This window comes from Vicugna pacos, chromosome 2 (assembly GCF_048564905.1).
Source record: "Vicugna pacos chromosome 2, VicPac4, whole genome shotgun sequence".
Classification (NCBI taxonomy): domain Eukaryota; kingdom Metazoa; phylum Chordata; class Mammalia; order Artiodactyla; family Camelidae; genus Vicugna; species Vicugna pacos.
This window is the reverse complement of record NC_132988.1, coordinates 118,914,286-118,931,229: the sequence shown is the minus strand read 5'-3', so window position 1 is coordinate 118,931,229 and position 16,944 is coordinate 118,914,286. Positions and strand designations below refer to the sequence as shown.

Here is a 16,944-nt window from a genome sequence, read left to right as displayed (position 1 = left end):
ACGACTCAACAAGATCTGCACCAAGCCTGCTTTCCACTGGGTCGCCCTCCTCCACACTCCTGGGCTCCTGAGAGCTGCCGCCAGCCAGGCTGCCAGCCAGGCCGCGGTGACAGCTCCGCAGAGCCCCACGAGTTGCTGCGGGAGGCCGCAGCGGTGTCACCCGCCTGCGCGTGCGCAGGCCGCGCAGGCTGCCGGGACTGTAGTCCATCCCTGCGGCGACTGGGGCGAGAAGGTGGGGCGGTGGGGACGCGGCGACTACACTTCCCAGGGTGCCCCGGCCCGCGGGGCGGTGAGGGCGGAGCGGGGCGGGGCCCTAGGGGGCGGGCCCCGATGGGCGGGGCTTACGGGCGGGGCGGGCGCGCAGAGGAGCTGCGGCGGCGCTGCGGGCGGGCACCCGCCAGCGGCCAGACCCGCTGACGGGCGAGCGGGCGGTGGACCATTGCGCCGGCTGGCGCGGCACCTGCGGGCAGAAGCATCCGGCTGCTGCAGAGCCCCGACGATCCGACTCCGAGTTGCCGCTGAGATGAGCGCAGGTGAGTGTGGAGACTGAGGGACCGGCGCGTCCCCGAGCTCTATCCTGGCGCCCCAAGGGCTGCGGTGGCTGCACCTGCAGATTGGGGGAAATCGCTCAGCGGCTCCACCCAACTTTTGCTCCAGGGTCTTGCAGTCCCCAAGGTCCGGCGCGCAGCTCTCTGTCCCCGCGCCCCGGGCGCTTAGCTTTGCAGCGAGGGCTGAGGACCCCTTTCCCAGCGCGCCGGCCCGGGTGGCTGCGCTGGGCTGTCTGGAAGGAGCCATTCCTTAGCTTCTCCCTGGCGTCCGGGGTCGCCGCAGGCTCCAGGAGGCGGCCAGGGTCCGGGCGAGGGGCCCAGGGCCGCCGTAGATTCTGCCACGAAGAGGTGTGGTGACAAGAGGGCCTTTGCGGCAGGGGGCGCCGCCCTTGTGCGGCTCCTGCAGCGCCTGGGTAGGGGGCGTCAGGCCGACCCCGGGCCCCCTGGGCTCGTCCCAGGCGCATTGCTGGGCGCGGAGCCCGCAGGTGTGTCCGACCAGCCCGGATCGGTGCGCGTCCTTTGCGGCCCCTCACCCCTGCGTATCGCCACTGCCGCCTCTGGCGCCGCACCCACCGGATCTGGAAACCTCTGTGCGGCGCTGGAAAATCCCAGGTCACCACAGGCCAGCCGCGCCTAGTGCACTTGGGGAAACTGAGATCTAGAGTTGGGGGGCCTAGGCTCCTTGGAGAGAGTGTGGAGCGACCAGAGCCCCCTTTTGAGAGCCTCCTGGGTCCGACCCTGGGCCGAGGGCTTGTCCTGGCAGGGAGAGGCCGTCACCCCATTTTTCAGGGTGCGACCAAGGCTCCCCAGGCTTGAGTCACTCACAGCTCAGGGTGCTGCCTGACTCCTGTGCCCTTTCCCTGGAGTTTTTATTGCCACAGACTGCAGTCTGGCCCCTGGCCACGGTGCAGAAACCAATTGGGACAGATGTTTCCCCAGGGGGTAGTTGGACTGGGGAGGGTGTGTGCATTTAGTGAGCCCTTACTGTGTTGCGTGCTCTCTGCTTGGGGGCGGTCTGTTTCCAGGGACCCCCCCTCCCAGGGGGAAACCGTCCCTCCTCCCCAGTTGAGGAAGGAGAGACCACATTGGCAGTGGGAGTTGGGAGGGTGGCTGAGAGCAAGTGGCAGGCTGTGGGAGGCAGAAAGCTCTAGAAGAGGATTTCTGAAATGTCCAACCTGTTTTCTGGAGGTGGCTGGGAAGCAGGGCACCCTGAGACTTGGCAGAGCCTCCAGACACATTTATCTAATGGCAGGTGGGGATAATGGCGGGATGCAGGCAGGGTAATTTTAGGCTTTCTGTGGCTGTAATTGATACCTCCGGTCTCTCCTGTAATCAGGGGGAGCCCTGGAAAGGAGCACTGGCGTTCCCCCTCCTCGTTTGTGGTTGTCCTGGGAGAAGGGGTGCGTGAGCACCAGGGGCCATGGGGGATCATAGTCAGAAAGAGCTAGGAGCCTGAGTTTGTCCACCTGGTGGTCCGGAATGCATCACGGCACCTTCCTGAGCTTGGCTTTCCTGCTGTGTAAAGCAGTATTGCTGGTTCCTGGAGAGGAGGAGGTATGAGTGAGAAATCCCACACATGATAGGTCCTCCCTCAGGAGCTTGTAATGGGCAGTAAACCTCAGCCTTTCAGAGTTAATCCAGCCCTTTGGAACCGGCAGTGGGCCTGCGCTCCTCTCCACCTGGAGACCTGTCTCCAGCTGATTAGTCACACAGTAGTATTTCTCACCCACAGGCATGGTGGGGGCCAGCAGACGATGGTTCCTTGTGCCTGGCACTTGGGCTCTAACATCTGGCCGCTGTGCACATCTGGCAGGTCAGGGGCTTCCATCATGAGCAAGGTCTGGTCCCTTGACAGCCCTCCCCGCAGAAGGCTGGCATCATTCCGGAGCTCAGCACCAGCATGTGTGGCTGGGATCACATGGTCCAGTTTCCAGCTGCCCAGACGAGCCGGATGGTCAGAGCCTGAGGCGACCTGTGCAAGCACCCTGGGTGGGAGGCTCCCCTTTGTACTATTGGGGCTGCAGGTGTGTCTTTCTTCCGTCTGGTGACACAGGGTGCCTTTGCGATGGCTCTGGTATGGCCGCATGCAGTTGCCTGCTTGTTTTGTCACATTGTTGATTTCAAGTGACCAGAGAAACTGTTTAAGTCTCACCAGGGCGAGGTGGGAGGGGAGGGCATTCTGCATCAGAGAGGCCTGCATCCAAATTGAGCATGCTAGCTGTGAGCTTCCTGGGCCTCAGTTTCCCTGCGGTATGGCGAGAAAGCCTTTAGCTCTGTGTGCAGGGCTGGTGAGTGTGGGTGTGGCTTCATAACATCACAGCCCACGTGGTCACGGCAGGGCAAGGTGGGGCAGAGGACTGAACCTGCGCTGGAGGGGCTCTGTGGCAGCTCTGCCCCCGCTGGGCACCTGGCGCATGCTCTCTTTGAGCCTACGTGTCTGGCAGGTAGGATTCCCCTCAGTGATCAGAGGTTCGTGGTAGGCGGGGGTGCGTTAGTCGGCTAGGGCTGCCCTAACAAAGTAACTACAGACCGTGCAGCATGAACGACAGAAATATATCTTCTCACACTTCTGGAGGCCAGAAGTCTGAGATCAGGGTGTGGGCAGGGTTGGTTTCTTCTGAGGCCTCTCTCCTTGCCTTGTAAATGGCCATGTCCTCCCTGTGTCCTCACATGATCTTCCCTCTGTGTGCCTGTGTCCTAATCTCTGCTTATAAGGACACCCGTCATGTTGGATTATGGATTTAGGGGGATGCAGTTCAGCCCAAAACAGGAGCACAGGGTCCGGTGGAGAGCTGCTGGCCAGCACAGCTGTTTTCTCTTCCCATGGTGGCTGTGTCAGGATCACAGGGCTGGAAGGAACATGAACGATGCTCCAGTCCAAAGCCACCCACCTAGAGGGGAACTAGGTCCCAGGGAGGAGAAGGCAGCATCCGGGGTCCAGGAGAGCATGCGGCAGAGGCGGAGCCTGAGTCCTGGTCCCCTGCTCTGGTTGGCACAGCACCGGCATCCAGAACAGAGACACATTTCTGATCCAAGTGTGTCTCTCCTGTAGCCACAGAGACATTCACCTTGGCATTCCTAAGATCAGCAGAAAGTCAGAAACTGGCTGAACATGGAGGGGAGCCATGGGATATTAGTCAGCCACGCCATCATTCCTCCAGGCGACAGGTGTTTACTGAAGGCCTACTGTGTGCCAAGCACAGCTCCAGGTGCACCACAGATGAGAGCGAACAACATCTGTGCCCTCCTGAAACATGCTCTCTGGGGTGGCAGGAGCATCTGAGTTCACTGGGTGATGGGAGGTTTTCACGTTAGGAGAAAGTGCTGGAGAAAAGCTTAATCTAGAAAACAGCTGAGGACAAAAACTGTGTATCCGGTATGACCTCAACTCTGCAAAACAGTGGAGACTAGAAGGAAGTGCGTCACGATGTCCACAGGGTCCTCCTGGGTTGGAGGCGGGGGAAGAGCCAGGCGCCCCCCAATCTGCATCTTTATACTTTCCGTGACATCCCCAGTTTTCTTCACTGCATGTCCTTTTCTTATTCAACAAAAAATCAACTGAAACAGGAAGGCGTTGCTTCCAGGTCCCAGGCAGGCGCATGCTGGTTTGGGAGTCCGTGACTCGGGGAAAGGTCCGGCAATTCCACCCTCGGGGCCCTCTGTCCTTGGCTGGGGGGGAGGTGTCCCAGTTGGCAGTGTGCAGATTTTAACACAGGTAGTGGCACTGGTGCCCAGTTTCTACGTGTGACCCCATGTGAATTAGGTTCGACAGAAGACGTATCGTCCTGACCCAGAAATTCATCTGAAATTGCATCTGAAAAGGATGGCCCAAGAACCAGCGAGCATTCTCCAGCTCAGCCTGGGCATCCTGAGCTCCGAACTGTTTGTCCCTCACATCCAGGGGTCCAGGGTCACTTCCTAACTTGCCACCCAAGATTCTCCGGTTTTTTATGGTTTCTGTCGATGAGGTAGTGTGGGGGTAGATGGCGTATTTTCTAGACCCAAGCCTGATTCTGGTGAACTCATAACAAAGTCCAATCTTAACTGTCCCAGAAGAGGGAGTGTGACCCTCACTATGGAGAAGTCGCCTGTCTGAAGTCACCTGTCTGACGCCCTGACTGTCCAGAGCATCATCTGGATTGTGGGAGAGCTGGGAGCTGGCGAGAGGAAACCGGCAAGACTGATGGTGGAGCGAGAGGCCGGAGGGGTCCTGCCTGTGGAGGAGGGTCTGTCTGGCCACGGATCCTCAGGGCCAGGCCAGCTGCCAGGGCTCAGCTGCCCACCGGGTGCCTGGGCCCAGAGCCCAGACGGCACGGTCCCTGCTCTGCGCAGACGTGCGGCTTCCTCGCGCCCCTCACAATGTCCCTGCCTCGGCCTTTCCTGCGCTCGAGTCCCTTGGGCTCAGGGTCTGCCGCCTGCTGGCAGGGGAGTGTCTCGTCTTCCCTCCCTGTGCTCCCGATGCCGCCTCTCCGTGGGGTCTCCGTAGGGACCGGAGGTGCCAAGTCCTGTTGCGCAGGAGGGGATAGAAAAGCAGTCAACATAGTTGTGACAGGAAAACTGGGGCGGGGTTCAGATGGCAGCTGGTATTTTTTGATGATGATTCTGTGACCTCGAGAGCTACTGAGGGGGCTGGTCAGATGTGAGTGACAGGCTACCCTGAGCAGCAGCCTCGGGCGCTCGGATGTGGGGCGGAGCAACTGGAGTGCAGCGTCTCTGTTTACTCAGGGATGTTTCCATCACCGAGGTCTCTAAGGTGTCGAGCAGCACCCTACTTCAGTGTCAGGCAGCTGTGGTCATGGGTCCTCCCTTGGGCCCTGCACCAGCCACCTCAATGCCCCTGGGATCCTTCTCAGAGCTGCTGGGGTGTCCCCACCCGCAGATGGAGAAGCAGATGCCGAGGAGGGCTGGTCAGGTGCCTGGCAATCATGTCACACCATTTGTAAATGACATAGTCGGATTTGAACCCTGGTGTGCCCAGATGTGTCCCCAGCTGGGTGGGCGTCACCTGTCCCCTCCATGTTAGCCGGCTGCGAAGGCAGCTTCGTAATGTGTGGCTGGGTGCTGGGGTGTGTAAGCCTTGGCCAATGCTCTCTAGTGTGAGTGAGGGGCTCCCACCCGTCTTCTCACCTGAGCTCTAAAGCACGTTCCCCCTTCCAGGCGCGGCACCTGCCCACCCGTGTCCAGGAAGGCAGAGCCAGACCCAGCCCAGCTCTGTCTGCCCCCGAGCGTGTGCTCCTTCCTCTGCCTCCAGTAGGGCTCCTGCCTGGGGTCATGGTGCAGACCCAGGAATCCACCCTCCAGCAGCTCAGACCATGAGAGACTTTGACCAGATCAAGCTCCTGGCTCCCTGTAACCTTGACTCCTAGCCCCAGCTCTCCCCTCTGCCGCATCCTTGAGGCCTTCCAGAGCTGTCGTTCCTGCTGGAAGCAGCATCACTTCTGACCTAGGCCTCTCCAGCCCGGCCCCCAGCCCCCGGGCCAGCTCCTCCGGCATCAACCAGCCCCATCAGTGCCTGAGCCCCACCTGCCGGGGCTGTGTGACCTTGGGTGAGCCGACTCCCCTCTGTGGGCCTCAGTGGACCTGCCTGTAAAAATGGGGCCCACCGTCATCCCCAGGGGTGTGACCTGCTTTCTTCTGATAACCCTGCCCACCCCCACCTGCTGTCCCCAGAGATCTTCTGAGTTTGACTTTCAGCCGTTGTTTCAGAGAAACAAACCATGTTAGCCCCGAGGGCTCAGACCACCCTTCTGTGCCACGTGGACCTCATCTGACGATTTCACGGCGGGGAGCACTTTGCCCTTTACACCGAGGGCCATGGTGTGAGGAGGCTTCTCTGCAACACCCCCAGGAAATGACGTCTATGGATTCCCGCCTGGTACCCACGCTGGGAGAGCGGCTGGGCCCGTGTCCACAGGAAGGGCTGGGGCGGGTGCAGGGTGTGCTTTGAGTTCTCTGGCCCTCACTTTTCCTTTGGTTCAGCCACCACAAGCCCTGGGGGTACCTTCTGCCCGCGGTGGGCTTCCAGGCTAGGGGAGAGCCAGGCGCGTACTTAACAGGTTCTGTTGCAAATGACATGTTCAGGGGTTTCATGCGCCACTTTGCTTTGGCTGAAAATTTCTAAGCAACGGGGGAGGTGGTCTTGATGTCTTGGAAGGTGCAGCCAGCGGCTTCGGGGTCCGGACGCCTGGGCTCCAGGCGCAGCTGTCACCTGCCGGCGCGCCCCCGCAGCCGGTTTGCAGAGCTGCTCTTTACCTTGGTTTCCCCACCTGCAGGGTGGAGACAACAGCGCTTGCTTTTCAGGACTGCTCACAGCCGTGGTGTCAAGGGCCTGGGGCGGTTTTTGTCACAACTGCACGCACTCTCCAGGGCTCTGGGCAAACCTGAGGTTGCACCCTGCAAGGTCCCCTGTGGCATCAGCTTACACCTCAGCCAGCTCGCAGCTCTTCCTCTATTGCTGGTTCTGCTCCCTCCCCTGCCCAGTCCAACCGGTCCTGTTTACACCCCCTGCCCAGGGCCCAGGGCCAGGAGAAGCCCATCCCCCAGGAAGCTGCCCGCTCCTGGTCATTAGCGGTGGTGTCGGCCTCACGAGGAGGGTATTTGGGCGTTCGGTCCCAGCTCGGAGCCTCACCAGGGTTGCGTTCTGCAGGGCTCCACCTGTCTCTTGCACGTAGCAGGCGCGCCGGACGTCCTGGGGCTTGGGTTTCTTCATGCACAGAATGAGAAGTTGGAGACGTGATCCGGCAATCCGATTCCAGCCAGCACACCAAGAAGCCAGCACCCAGTGTCACTGCGGTGCAACACTCTGGGCAGTCCCCGCTGGGTGTCTGTCCTCAGGGCTGGGCTGGGCTGGGCTGTGTGGACCCTCCCCTCCAGCATCTACACAGGCTGCCTCCTGACAGGTGCGCCGTGAGGGTGAATGAGGGATGCAGCTCAGGTCCCTGCTTCATGCTCAGCCTCCTGGTCTGTTTGCTTGTATCCTGGCTCAAGGGCTCCCAGCCAGGCTCCCTCTGACCCTGCTGCTTCTGCTCGGACTTCCTCGGCCCCAGGATCTTGCTGGAAAGTTCTGTCTCCAAGGCCCCAGTTGGTGCTGCAGTTGGACGTGAAGTTCCAAGAAGGAAGAATTGCAAAGACCACCCCGTGGCCCCCACTTCAGTTTGGCAGCCGAGTTTCAGATGCTCCAAGATGGTCCGAGCCCCTTGCCCTGCAGCTGTCTCCATTTAAGTTCCAAGTGACAGGGACGTGGGTGCAGGTGGTTTATCTGGAAAGTGGTCCCAGGAAGCACAAGTGGTCGGGGAGGAACGGGCATTTGGATGGGTGGGTGGCCTCTGTGGGCCGCGGGGGCGCGGTCCTCCTGGGGGGCCCTGCGGAGCGTCCTCAGAGCCGTCTCATCAAGGGTGGGACTCTAGGGCTCTTGTCTTCTGGGGCAGAGGCCTGGTCCTGGTGTGTGGGGTCCTGAACCCCACACTGCGCTATGTACAGCCACGGCAGGGGAGCCGGGAGGCGGGGTGCGGGCGGGTGTCACCGCACAGTCGCAGAACCCACAGCGTCCCCCGTAGCGGACCAGATGTGGTCCAGCCTCAGCCTGGATCAGGGCCGCCTCTGTTGCCAGGCGTCAGCAGCCCCTCCGGGGCTCACGGCCATCCCATGAGCGATGCTTGTTCACTCTCTCAACAACTATTTACTGAACACCGGCCGTGTGCAGGGCCATGCCCTTGCTGCTGAGCCCCAGACGCTTGTGTTGCTTGTGTTTCTCCTGCCACCTTCTCCCGCCCTCCCCTCCCCCATCATGGAATTCCTTGTCCTCCTCTGTCTCCCACGGTCCCACTAGAACATCCATGACTATTTCCTCCACTCCTTTAGGGCCCTCCCCACTCAGGACCGGAGGGCAGGAGACAGAGCCCAGGGTTCCGCAGAGGACTTGTGTCTGGTCCTGGCTGCTGTGTGGCCTGGGGCTAGGCACTGCCCCTCTCTGAAATGCCTCATCTCAGATGCTGTGGGCGGCACTGAACAACAGCCCCCAGTGATGTCCCTGTTCTGATCCCTAGAATCTGTGACTATGTCACCTTACATGGCAAAAGGGATTTTGAGGATGCGATTAAACTAAAGATCTTGCAATGAGGAGATTATGCAGTGGGGCCTATTTCACTGCAAGGGTCCTTCCAAGGAGGAGGCAGGAGGGTCAGAGAAGAGGGGTGCAATGACGGAAGCAGAGGTCAGAGGAGAGAAGATGCAGGAAGGTGTCTTGAGTCAAGGCAGGCGGGCGGCCTTATTTTGCAAATGGAAGGCTGTTCCGACACCTCTGAGGGACGTGATGCAGTGTCATTTCAGGGCACATGGGCAGCCGGAGCTCCTGCCCCTCCCGGCCTCTGGCTCGAGGCAGGTCACTGAGCACCTGCGAGGGTCAAGGAGGATACAGCATCATGGAGAACCGCCCGCTCGGTGCTGCGGCCTCACGCCGCCGGGGCCTGGAGTCGCCCGGCTCAGGACCTGGCCGGCGCACCACGTGGCTGCACCCCTCCTGACTGGGGGATGTGTCCAGACTTTTCTGAACATTCCGAGTGCTACCCCTAATTGTTTGCGGTTTACTGACAGGGAAACTGAGGCTGGACCTCAGGGATGTGCCTGGTAACTTGACAGCCAGGATTCTAGCTGGCAAGTTCCCAGGTCCAAAACCCTCATGGCCTCCTGCTGGCATAACCCTCTTAGATGTGAGGGGGCTTCCCTCTGCTGTTCCCGGAGCCAGCACCTGAACCCCGGATGTGTGTGGGGCTTTGAGTCATCCACATCTGCAGGTCCTGAAACCACGCACTCTGCCAGCTCATCCCCTGGAGAGAGCCACAGTCTGATGCCCCCGGGTGTGCGGGGAGCCCAGGGGAGTGAGACACGTGAGTGGTGCCCAGGGGGTTGGAAGGCCCGGTACAAGCACAGGCGGGCAGTGGGGAAGCGAGGGGCCTATGAGGATCCACAGACAGTCCAGCATGGCTGGAGCGAGGGAGCCACGCTGGCTCCTGGCCCTCAGGACCCTCTGTGACACTTCTCATCAGTGGACCTGATCCAGTGGTTCTCCTCCAGCTCTGAGATCGGGCCTCATCTGCCAAGTGCTTGGGGAGCAGTTGTGGGGTGCAGAGTTACAAGCATCGGGTCCCTTGGGCATATCCCCGACGTGCTGTGGAAATCAGGAAACATGATAGGTTTGAAAAAGCCCAGCGTCCAGCCCGGTGCCTCCCTGGCTGCCTCCCATGGGTGCAGGTGTGGGTGTGGGGTGCAGCATCGAGCAGGGGGTGCAGATCAGGTGTGGGGAGGGTCTGAGTGCTAAGGTTGAAGGATGGCACCGCCCACCCTCCCCTGGGCTGCCTCTGGAATCCTTGGGCCAGACCCCCACCCCGCTGGACCTCACTGCTGCCTTGCCTGCTGTCTCCTGCCAGCCCTTTCACCCCGCCGACTGATTCCCGGCCCGCTGGCCAGGCTGGGCCCCTCTGCCACCCTGCAGGGCCCGGGGCTGCCACTTGAGAGCCTTGTGCTGCCCCTGTCACTGCGGCCTCTGCCCGTCCTCCATTGGCCCCCATCTGTTGGGAAGGCCGTGGGGTTGGCAAAGGAGGAGTCAGCCTCCATCCTGGGGGTGTCCAGTAAGAGGGCTGCTGTCACCAAGGACCATAAACCTCGGGCTTAAAACAACAGTAATTTACCCTCTCACAGTTCTAGAGGCCCAACCCCAGAACCCACGTCACTGGGCTGAAGTCAAGGTGTCGCCAGGCTGTGCCTCCTCCAGAGGCGCTGTGGAGAATCCACTCCCAGCCCTTCTGGCGTCGGTGGCTGCCGGCACTCCTTGGCTTGTGGCTGCATCACCGGCCTCAAGGCCGGCACCTTCAGTGCCTTCACACCCCTCTCCAGCCCATCCTCACGTGCCTCCTCCTCCGTGTGTGCAGTCCCATCTCCCTCCGCCTCCCTAGGGTGCTTGTGACTACATTTAGGGCCCACCTGGAATTTCAGGAGACTCTCCCCTGCTCCAGGTCCTTTACTGTATCCCACCTGCAAAGACCAGCCCATCTTTTAACCGTATAAGGTCACGCTCACAGGCCCTCAGTATTAGAACGTGGATGTGTTTCGGGGGGCACGTTATTCAGCACACCCTAGGCAGCTTCTCAGACATTCTGGGACTCACCTTTCCGCCCCACCGTGGGGGCTCTGGAAGAGCTGAGGGTCTGCGAGAAGGGTGTTACTCTTACAGCTGTTACTGCTAAGCCAGCTCGCTGTAAACATCCCCAGCCCCCAAGCTAGGCGCCATCAGGGACGCTGACTGCTGTGCGCACGGTCTCCGGGAGAGCAGTCGGGCGAGGCGCACTGAGCCTCAAGTGCATTCGTGCCTTTGGTCGGAGAAGGCTGCTTCTGGGAATCTTCCAGAGAAGGGTTCTGAACACAGATGTGAGTTTTGGGTGAAAGGTTGTCCACTGCAGGGTCACGTACTCTGCAGGGGGCGTGTTCAGCCACGGACACTGGGTCAGTAAATCACCGTCCGTCTGCAGCAGCCTTTCTTCAACTTCGGGGGCTTAGGACCCCTTCACTCAGAATTACTGAGGACCCCAAAGAGCTTTTAAGTGCATTGTATTTACTGATCTTTACTGTAGCAGACTTCAAAATGGTGAATTTTTAAACGTATTTCATTCACTGAGTTAGAATAATAGCCCTTTGTATGTTAACGTACCGGCGTTTCCAGGGAACAGAATGGCATTGCTGTACAGTTTTGCAGATCTCATTAACGTCTGACTTAATAGTCGGTGGCTGGAGCTTGCATCCGGCCTGTGTTCTGTCAGCTGGGATGCCACATGTCACGGGGCCTCTGGAAAACTCCGCTGCACACTGGGGAGAGAGGGAGCAACAGAGGAAAATAATATCTCAATTCAATTATGAACATGGCTTTGACCCCACCGGCACCCTGCTAGGGTCTTGGGGACCCCAGGGTTCCTAGACGACACTTGGAACTGGTGATAAAATATGGAGTATTATGCAGTCATTAAAAGGCTCGTGACAGACTAGTACAATGCACTTGTCCATGCCGGTGATGAACAAAGAATGTAAGGTCACAATTTTATATACATTTTCATCTGCAGAATATGCAGGAAAACAACACACTGGGAGAAAATAAATAAAAATTCAAGAGTTATGGACAACTGTCCCTTTTCACCTAATGCTTGGCTGCTTTCTTGTCCCTGCTTACTCATTTTAGGGCTGTGCGGGGAACGGGGTTTTGATCGGCACTGGGTCTCAAGAGGCTTGATGCATGAGCAGCTGTCCGCCCCGCTGGCAGCTGCCGGCTTCTGCTCCAGGGACGACATTCTCTATTTTGGGAGGTGGACTTGCACCGCGGAACTAGGCTTGTGAGTGGCATTGATGTGAGTGGTGATACAAACACAGGCGTTTAACGTGTGTGTGTGTGTGTGTCTGTGTGTGTGTGTGTGTGTGTGTCTGTGTGTGTGTGTGGTCTTGGGGTCACTTAGTCTACTGTTATAGAGCGGAGCTCTTTGTGGCTGATGAGGAGCTGGGAGCTGGTCTGAAATTCCACATCCTCTGCCAGAACCTTGCCCCGGCAGGGCTCCAGCAGAGAGCTAAATATACCCTGGGTGTGCGCTGGCAGCCCAGGCGCCCAGCCCCCGCCGGCCGCAGAGCAGAGCTCAGGGGACTGATCGATTTGTCTAATAATAAAGACCGACGTCCGCCGTTCATGAAGCGTCCAGCGACACCGGGCGGGGCAGCGGGGCTGCCCGGGCTCTGTCTTTAATGCTGCAGGTCCATGTGGATGGGGATTCCTGCTCCCCATTTGCAGACAAGGGCAAGCGACTGAGACAGGAGGCGTGACCTTCCCAAGGTCACACGGCTGGTAAGGGGGAGGTGCCCGGGTCCGGGAGCGCCCCGCGCCGCCTCCCCGCCCCTGAAGAGCGTGTGTCTCCCCACTGGGTTCTTCGGAGTTGAGGAGGACTGTTACGCTTTCCCAAGAACTTTCGTCTTGCAGGTGGAAAAGAGCAGAGGTAACAATTACAATAGCAGCCCCCGACAGTGCAGCCGCTGAGCCTCCCGACACTGTCAGGGTGGCTTCCATGACTGCCCATTTTACAGGTGGGGACACGAAGGCCAGGTGACCTTGAGAAACCTGCCCCGAGGGAGGGCCCAGCTGGTGGGAGAGCCGCGTCTGAACCCAGGCAGCCTCCTCCCAGCTCCTGGCTTCTGCTGAGCTCCGTGTCGCTCCCTCCCCTCCCTCGCCACCCGCATGAAATGTGGGCCGCCCCACTCCCCACGCGGCCGGGCCTGGGTTCATGTGCCGTCCGAGGGCCTGCGGTTCTCCTCCACACCTCGCCTCGCCGAGTGGCCGGCTGCTGCTCCGCCAGCTGGGCTGGGGCGTGGCTGGACTGGATGACACTGTCACCAGGAGGAGGCGGTGGCGTGGGGGTGTGGGACAGCATTCTGAAAGGGACTTTTAGAGAAACTATCCTCTTTTTTGCTCAAAATATGACCCACAGCCGCCAAGACTGGCACCTTGGGAAGGATGTCTTGTTGGAAATGGGGTCTTGCAGGTCCTTCCTGCCCTGCCCCTGGGGGCTGCCCCCCCACCGATGCCCTGCTCTGAGCTTTCCTGCCTGCCTTCCCCTCACTCTGTGGGCACCCCTGAGCCCGGCAGGAGACCCCAAAAGGGCTCTGCTCTGGATGTGGGGGTGCGGTGGGACAGTCGGGCCTCAGCCTGCCTCCTAACCATGGCATCTCCTGGGGAACCCCTGAAAGCAGTCTGCAGGGAGGGGGTGGCGCCTCGAATCCCACCCCCCAACCAAGTGCCTGTTTCCCTTGTGAGGCCCTGCCTCTGCCTGGGGCGGCCAACTCCGGGAAGGGCGCCCCTTTCACGGCAGAGCCCGCCCTCTCCCTGGGCCGCGCGGGCCAGCCAGCCCGGCGCCCACGAGGCGGGGAGCAGAGGCAGTGCTTCCATCTGAGGGCACGGCCGGGCCCCGGAGGTGACCCTGACGCTGCTCCTCCCTCCTGACGCTTCTAGCCAAGTGAGAAACACAGACAGCATGTGATGAAAACACAGCCTGAGAAAGCACTTGATCAGCATGGTGGCCTGTCCTGGGGAGGGCCGGGCCCCAGGGGGAAGCGGCACCTTCCTTCAGCCCCCTGGGGGTCGAGGCGCAGCCCCTGGCTTGGAAGCCTGGGCACCCCCCCACACACTGGCCACGCAGCAGGGACGCCCACGACCCAGGGCTTGGCAGCCCACCCCTCGAGCCCTTGCCACCCAGACCCTGCCCTGTGTGTTGTTTCATTCGAGAGAGCAGACGGCTTGGGACAGACGTGGCCTCTTCTGAGACTTACCACATCTTACTAAACCTGGTAGCTCTCAGGTTCTGGGATGGGGAGGACGCCCGTGATTCTGGGTGACGAGGTGTTTACCTGCTGCCTCTGAGGTGGGAGCCACGGCAAATGCCACATGCTCACCCTGGAGGCTGGGGCCCCTGCCCAGCCCCCGCTGGGCCATGTCGGGCAGTGCCCTCTGGAAGTGCAGTCTGGCCAGGGGGGCTGGCCTGGGAGCGGATGATCACAAGGGCGGGCTTCAGTGCCATGTAGACTGGAGAGACCTAGAGACGCAGAGAAGGGGCTCGGGCCAGGACGGAGACCCTGGCAGCGGCCCGGCCCTCACCGCCCCAGTTCTGGGAAAGACGGTTACGCCAGGAATAGAACTTTTTTATTTCCCACGGCACCACCCGACTCTCGGGGCTGCAGCAAGTTGGAGGGGAATGACACTAGTGGCCGGGATCTGTGGCCTGAGGTAGGTGGGGACAGTCACTGGCCGCCTGGGTGGCATCAGGATGGCAGCGCCCCACAGCGCTTCCCTCTGCAGCAGCGACCCGGGTGTTGGTGTCACTTCCTGCTCAGAGCCAGGGAGCAGGGGCTCACGCCCAAGGCGGTGGACCCACGCAATGTGCAGGCTGCTCGCTGGGACATTTGGAAGTCTGCTTGGCCCCAAGCATGCAGACAAGAGAAATTTCACAATGCAGCCCTTGCCCTGGCCTGGCAAGTCAGCGTCTTGTCCCAGGTTCTCATTTTACAGGAGGATGGGGCGGGGAGCGGCCTGGAGAGCTGGAGGTCAGGTGTAATGACCTTGCAGGAGGCGCCCACACTTGTGGATTGGCTGTGCCCAGACTTGCAGACAGATCTGCTCGTGACACTGAGCACAGCCTGATCCACGCTCCCTTTGTTTCTGGAAGCGGAATTATTCCAATATTGATTACTTGGCTCTGCTTGAGAAAAGAGACCCGATTTCCATTTATATTTGGCAAAGGCCGTCTCCCTGGGTGCCCAAGAGCTTCTGCGGGAGGGCAAATGAATTGCAGGGCAGGCTCTGAAGGAGGCCTTGTGTGGCTGAGGTCTTGCCGAGGAGGGAGAGGGGCCGGTGATTTACCTGTTGGGCACGTTTGGGGCCCAGACTTGTAGATATTATAACCCATAAGATGACAGCTCGCCTTCACTGGAGCCGTTACTTCTCCGAGCACTTGGATGCTTGTGACCCCCCTAGAGTTTCCCCAGAATCCTCAGAGAAACTTAGGGTTCTGAGGGTTGGGGGGAGGGCAGCGGAGGTCACACAGCCAGAACTACAGCAGCAATTCAAGCAGAGCCCAGGGCTGTCTGTCCATGTCCCAGGCCCTTCCTACCACCCTGCTGGGAGAACGCGATGTGCAGGCGGCGAGGGCGGGGTGGGGAGGGGCCAGAGCTGGAAGTCTGGTGTAATGACCTTGCAGGAGGCGTGTCCATGGGGCAGCAGGCCTTGCCATTGATTTTAATGAGAAAAGAGGCTTTAAAAGACACTGCTCACACACCCAGGCCTCTTGGAATTGAGTAAAGGTTTACTTGTCCTCCCAAGCTCTTCTCAGCTGCTGAGCCTCCGGGCTGGCAGGCAAGACCACAGGCGTCTCTCCTTCTAAGCTGCTGGGGCTCTTGTCTTCTCCCCACACACATCTGGGTGCCACCCTCTGCCACCAGGGGCCTTACAGAGAGGGACCCAGCCTCTTCCTGGGGTGCCGCTCTTACTTGAGTTGTTGGGGACCTTTTATCGTCATCACGTTGGCAGCAGGCGCAGCCGGAGGAGCAGCCGTGCAGCAAACAAGACAGGCGTTTGTGCTTGCAGGAGCGGGTGACTGAAGAGGAGACGGTCCGCGCCTCCCACCAGCCGTGGCCAGCCTTCCCCTCCGCGCGGGCCCGCCTCGCAAAGCCTCAGGCATCGCGCTGTGCCGTCCTCCCGGGACACCAGCCCGTGGCCAGCACCCCGTGAGCCCTCCCCCGGCACCGGACGCGCTGACGGCACGCTTAGCAGCCGCTGCCTGTGATCCTGTCCAGTGGGTTTTCTGTGGTTGGTTTGAACACATTCTCTTTCCATCACTAGGTGCGGAGTGTTATCTGCATTTTAAATCATTTTTTTGATTGTAAAACATGCGTAATATAAACTATGCTATTTTAACCATTTTTAAGTGTGCAGTTCAGTGGCGTTCAGTAAATTCACATTGTTGTGAAACCTTCACCACTGTCCATCTACAGAATTTTTTCCATTGTCCTCAACAAACTCTGACCCCATTAAGTCGCTCCTCACCTGCCTTCTCTCCCCCCTGCCTCTCCCCCGAGTCCCGACTGTTTTATTTTCTGCCTCTGTGCATTTGACAAATCCAGGGACCTCCTATCAGTGCTGTCACACGGGATTTGTCCTTTTGTGACTAGCTTATGTCACTGAGTGTAATGTCCTCAAGGTTCATCCCTGCTGTAGCAGGTGTCAGAACTGCCTTCCTTTTCAAGGCTGAATCATATTCCATGTAGGGATGGACTATATTTTGCCCATTCGTCCATCTGTCCTTCCGTGGACACTCGGGTTGCTTCCACTGCTAGGCTCCTGGGCTTGATGCCGCCGTGGATGTGGGTGTGCCTGTATCTGTCTGAACACCTGCTTCCGTTTCCTGGGGGCACACGCCGGGGGGTGAGTGTTGGGTCAAAGGGTCTCTCTGTTTCATTTCTGGAGGCACCGTCATGCCATTTTCCTGGTGGTCGTGCTACTTTACAGTCAGCGAGGGGTGTTTTGAGGGCAGGGCCTCCGAGCCCACCTGGCAGGAGTTGGACTCCTCGGCTCGTGCAGAGCCCGTCCCGCCCACCCTCCCTTCCGCGCACTCCCTGTGCCCGGCTGCACCAAGCTCTGGAGGTTCCCCAAGGGAGCTGCACCCTCCCCACCCCAAAAATCTTTACCCAGCCTGTTCCCTTCTTGGGTGCCTTCCTTCCCTGCCCCTTCCCCATCCGCCCACACCTGCCCCAGAGGTGGGTGTCCTACTGGTCCCCCGACCCCCTTGTGGCTCCTGCTCTTGCCCCCACTGACACACATTCT

At 59.8% G+C, this 16,944-nt stretch overlaps 1 protein-coding gene across 7 annotated transcripts in view; it reads left to right on the top strand.

Moving 5' to 3' along the window:
* Positions 1–352: 352 nt before the first annotated feature.
* ABLIM2 (actin binding LIM protein family member 2) overlaps positions 353–16,944 on the top strand; it is a 140,499-nt gene continuing 123,907 nt past the window's right edge. For 6 of the 7 annotated variants that reach the window (XR_012062909.1, XM_072946751.1, XM_072946742.1 and 3 more), the window contains exon 1: positions 401–533. Coding sequence is in view for 6 of the 7 variants with exons in the window: in XM_072946751.1 (XP_072802852.1) it covers positions 524–533 (10 nt within the window). In the remaining variant the exon portion in view is untranslated. Of the gene's footprint in view, positions 534–16,944 lie in introns of all 7 variants that reach the window. The other variant, XM_072946759.1, reaches the window with a different exon arrangement.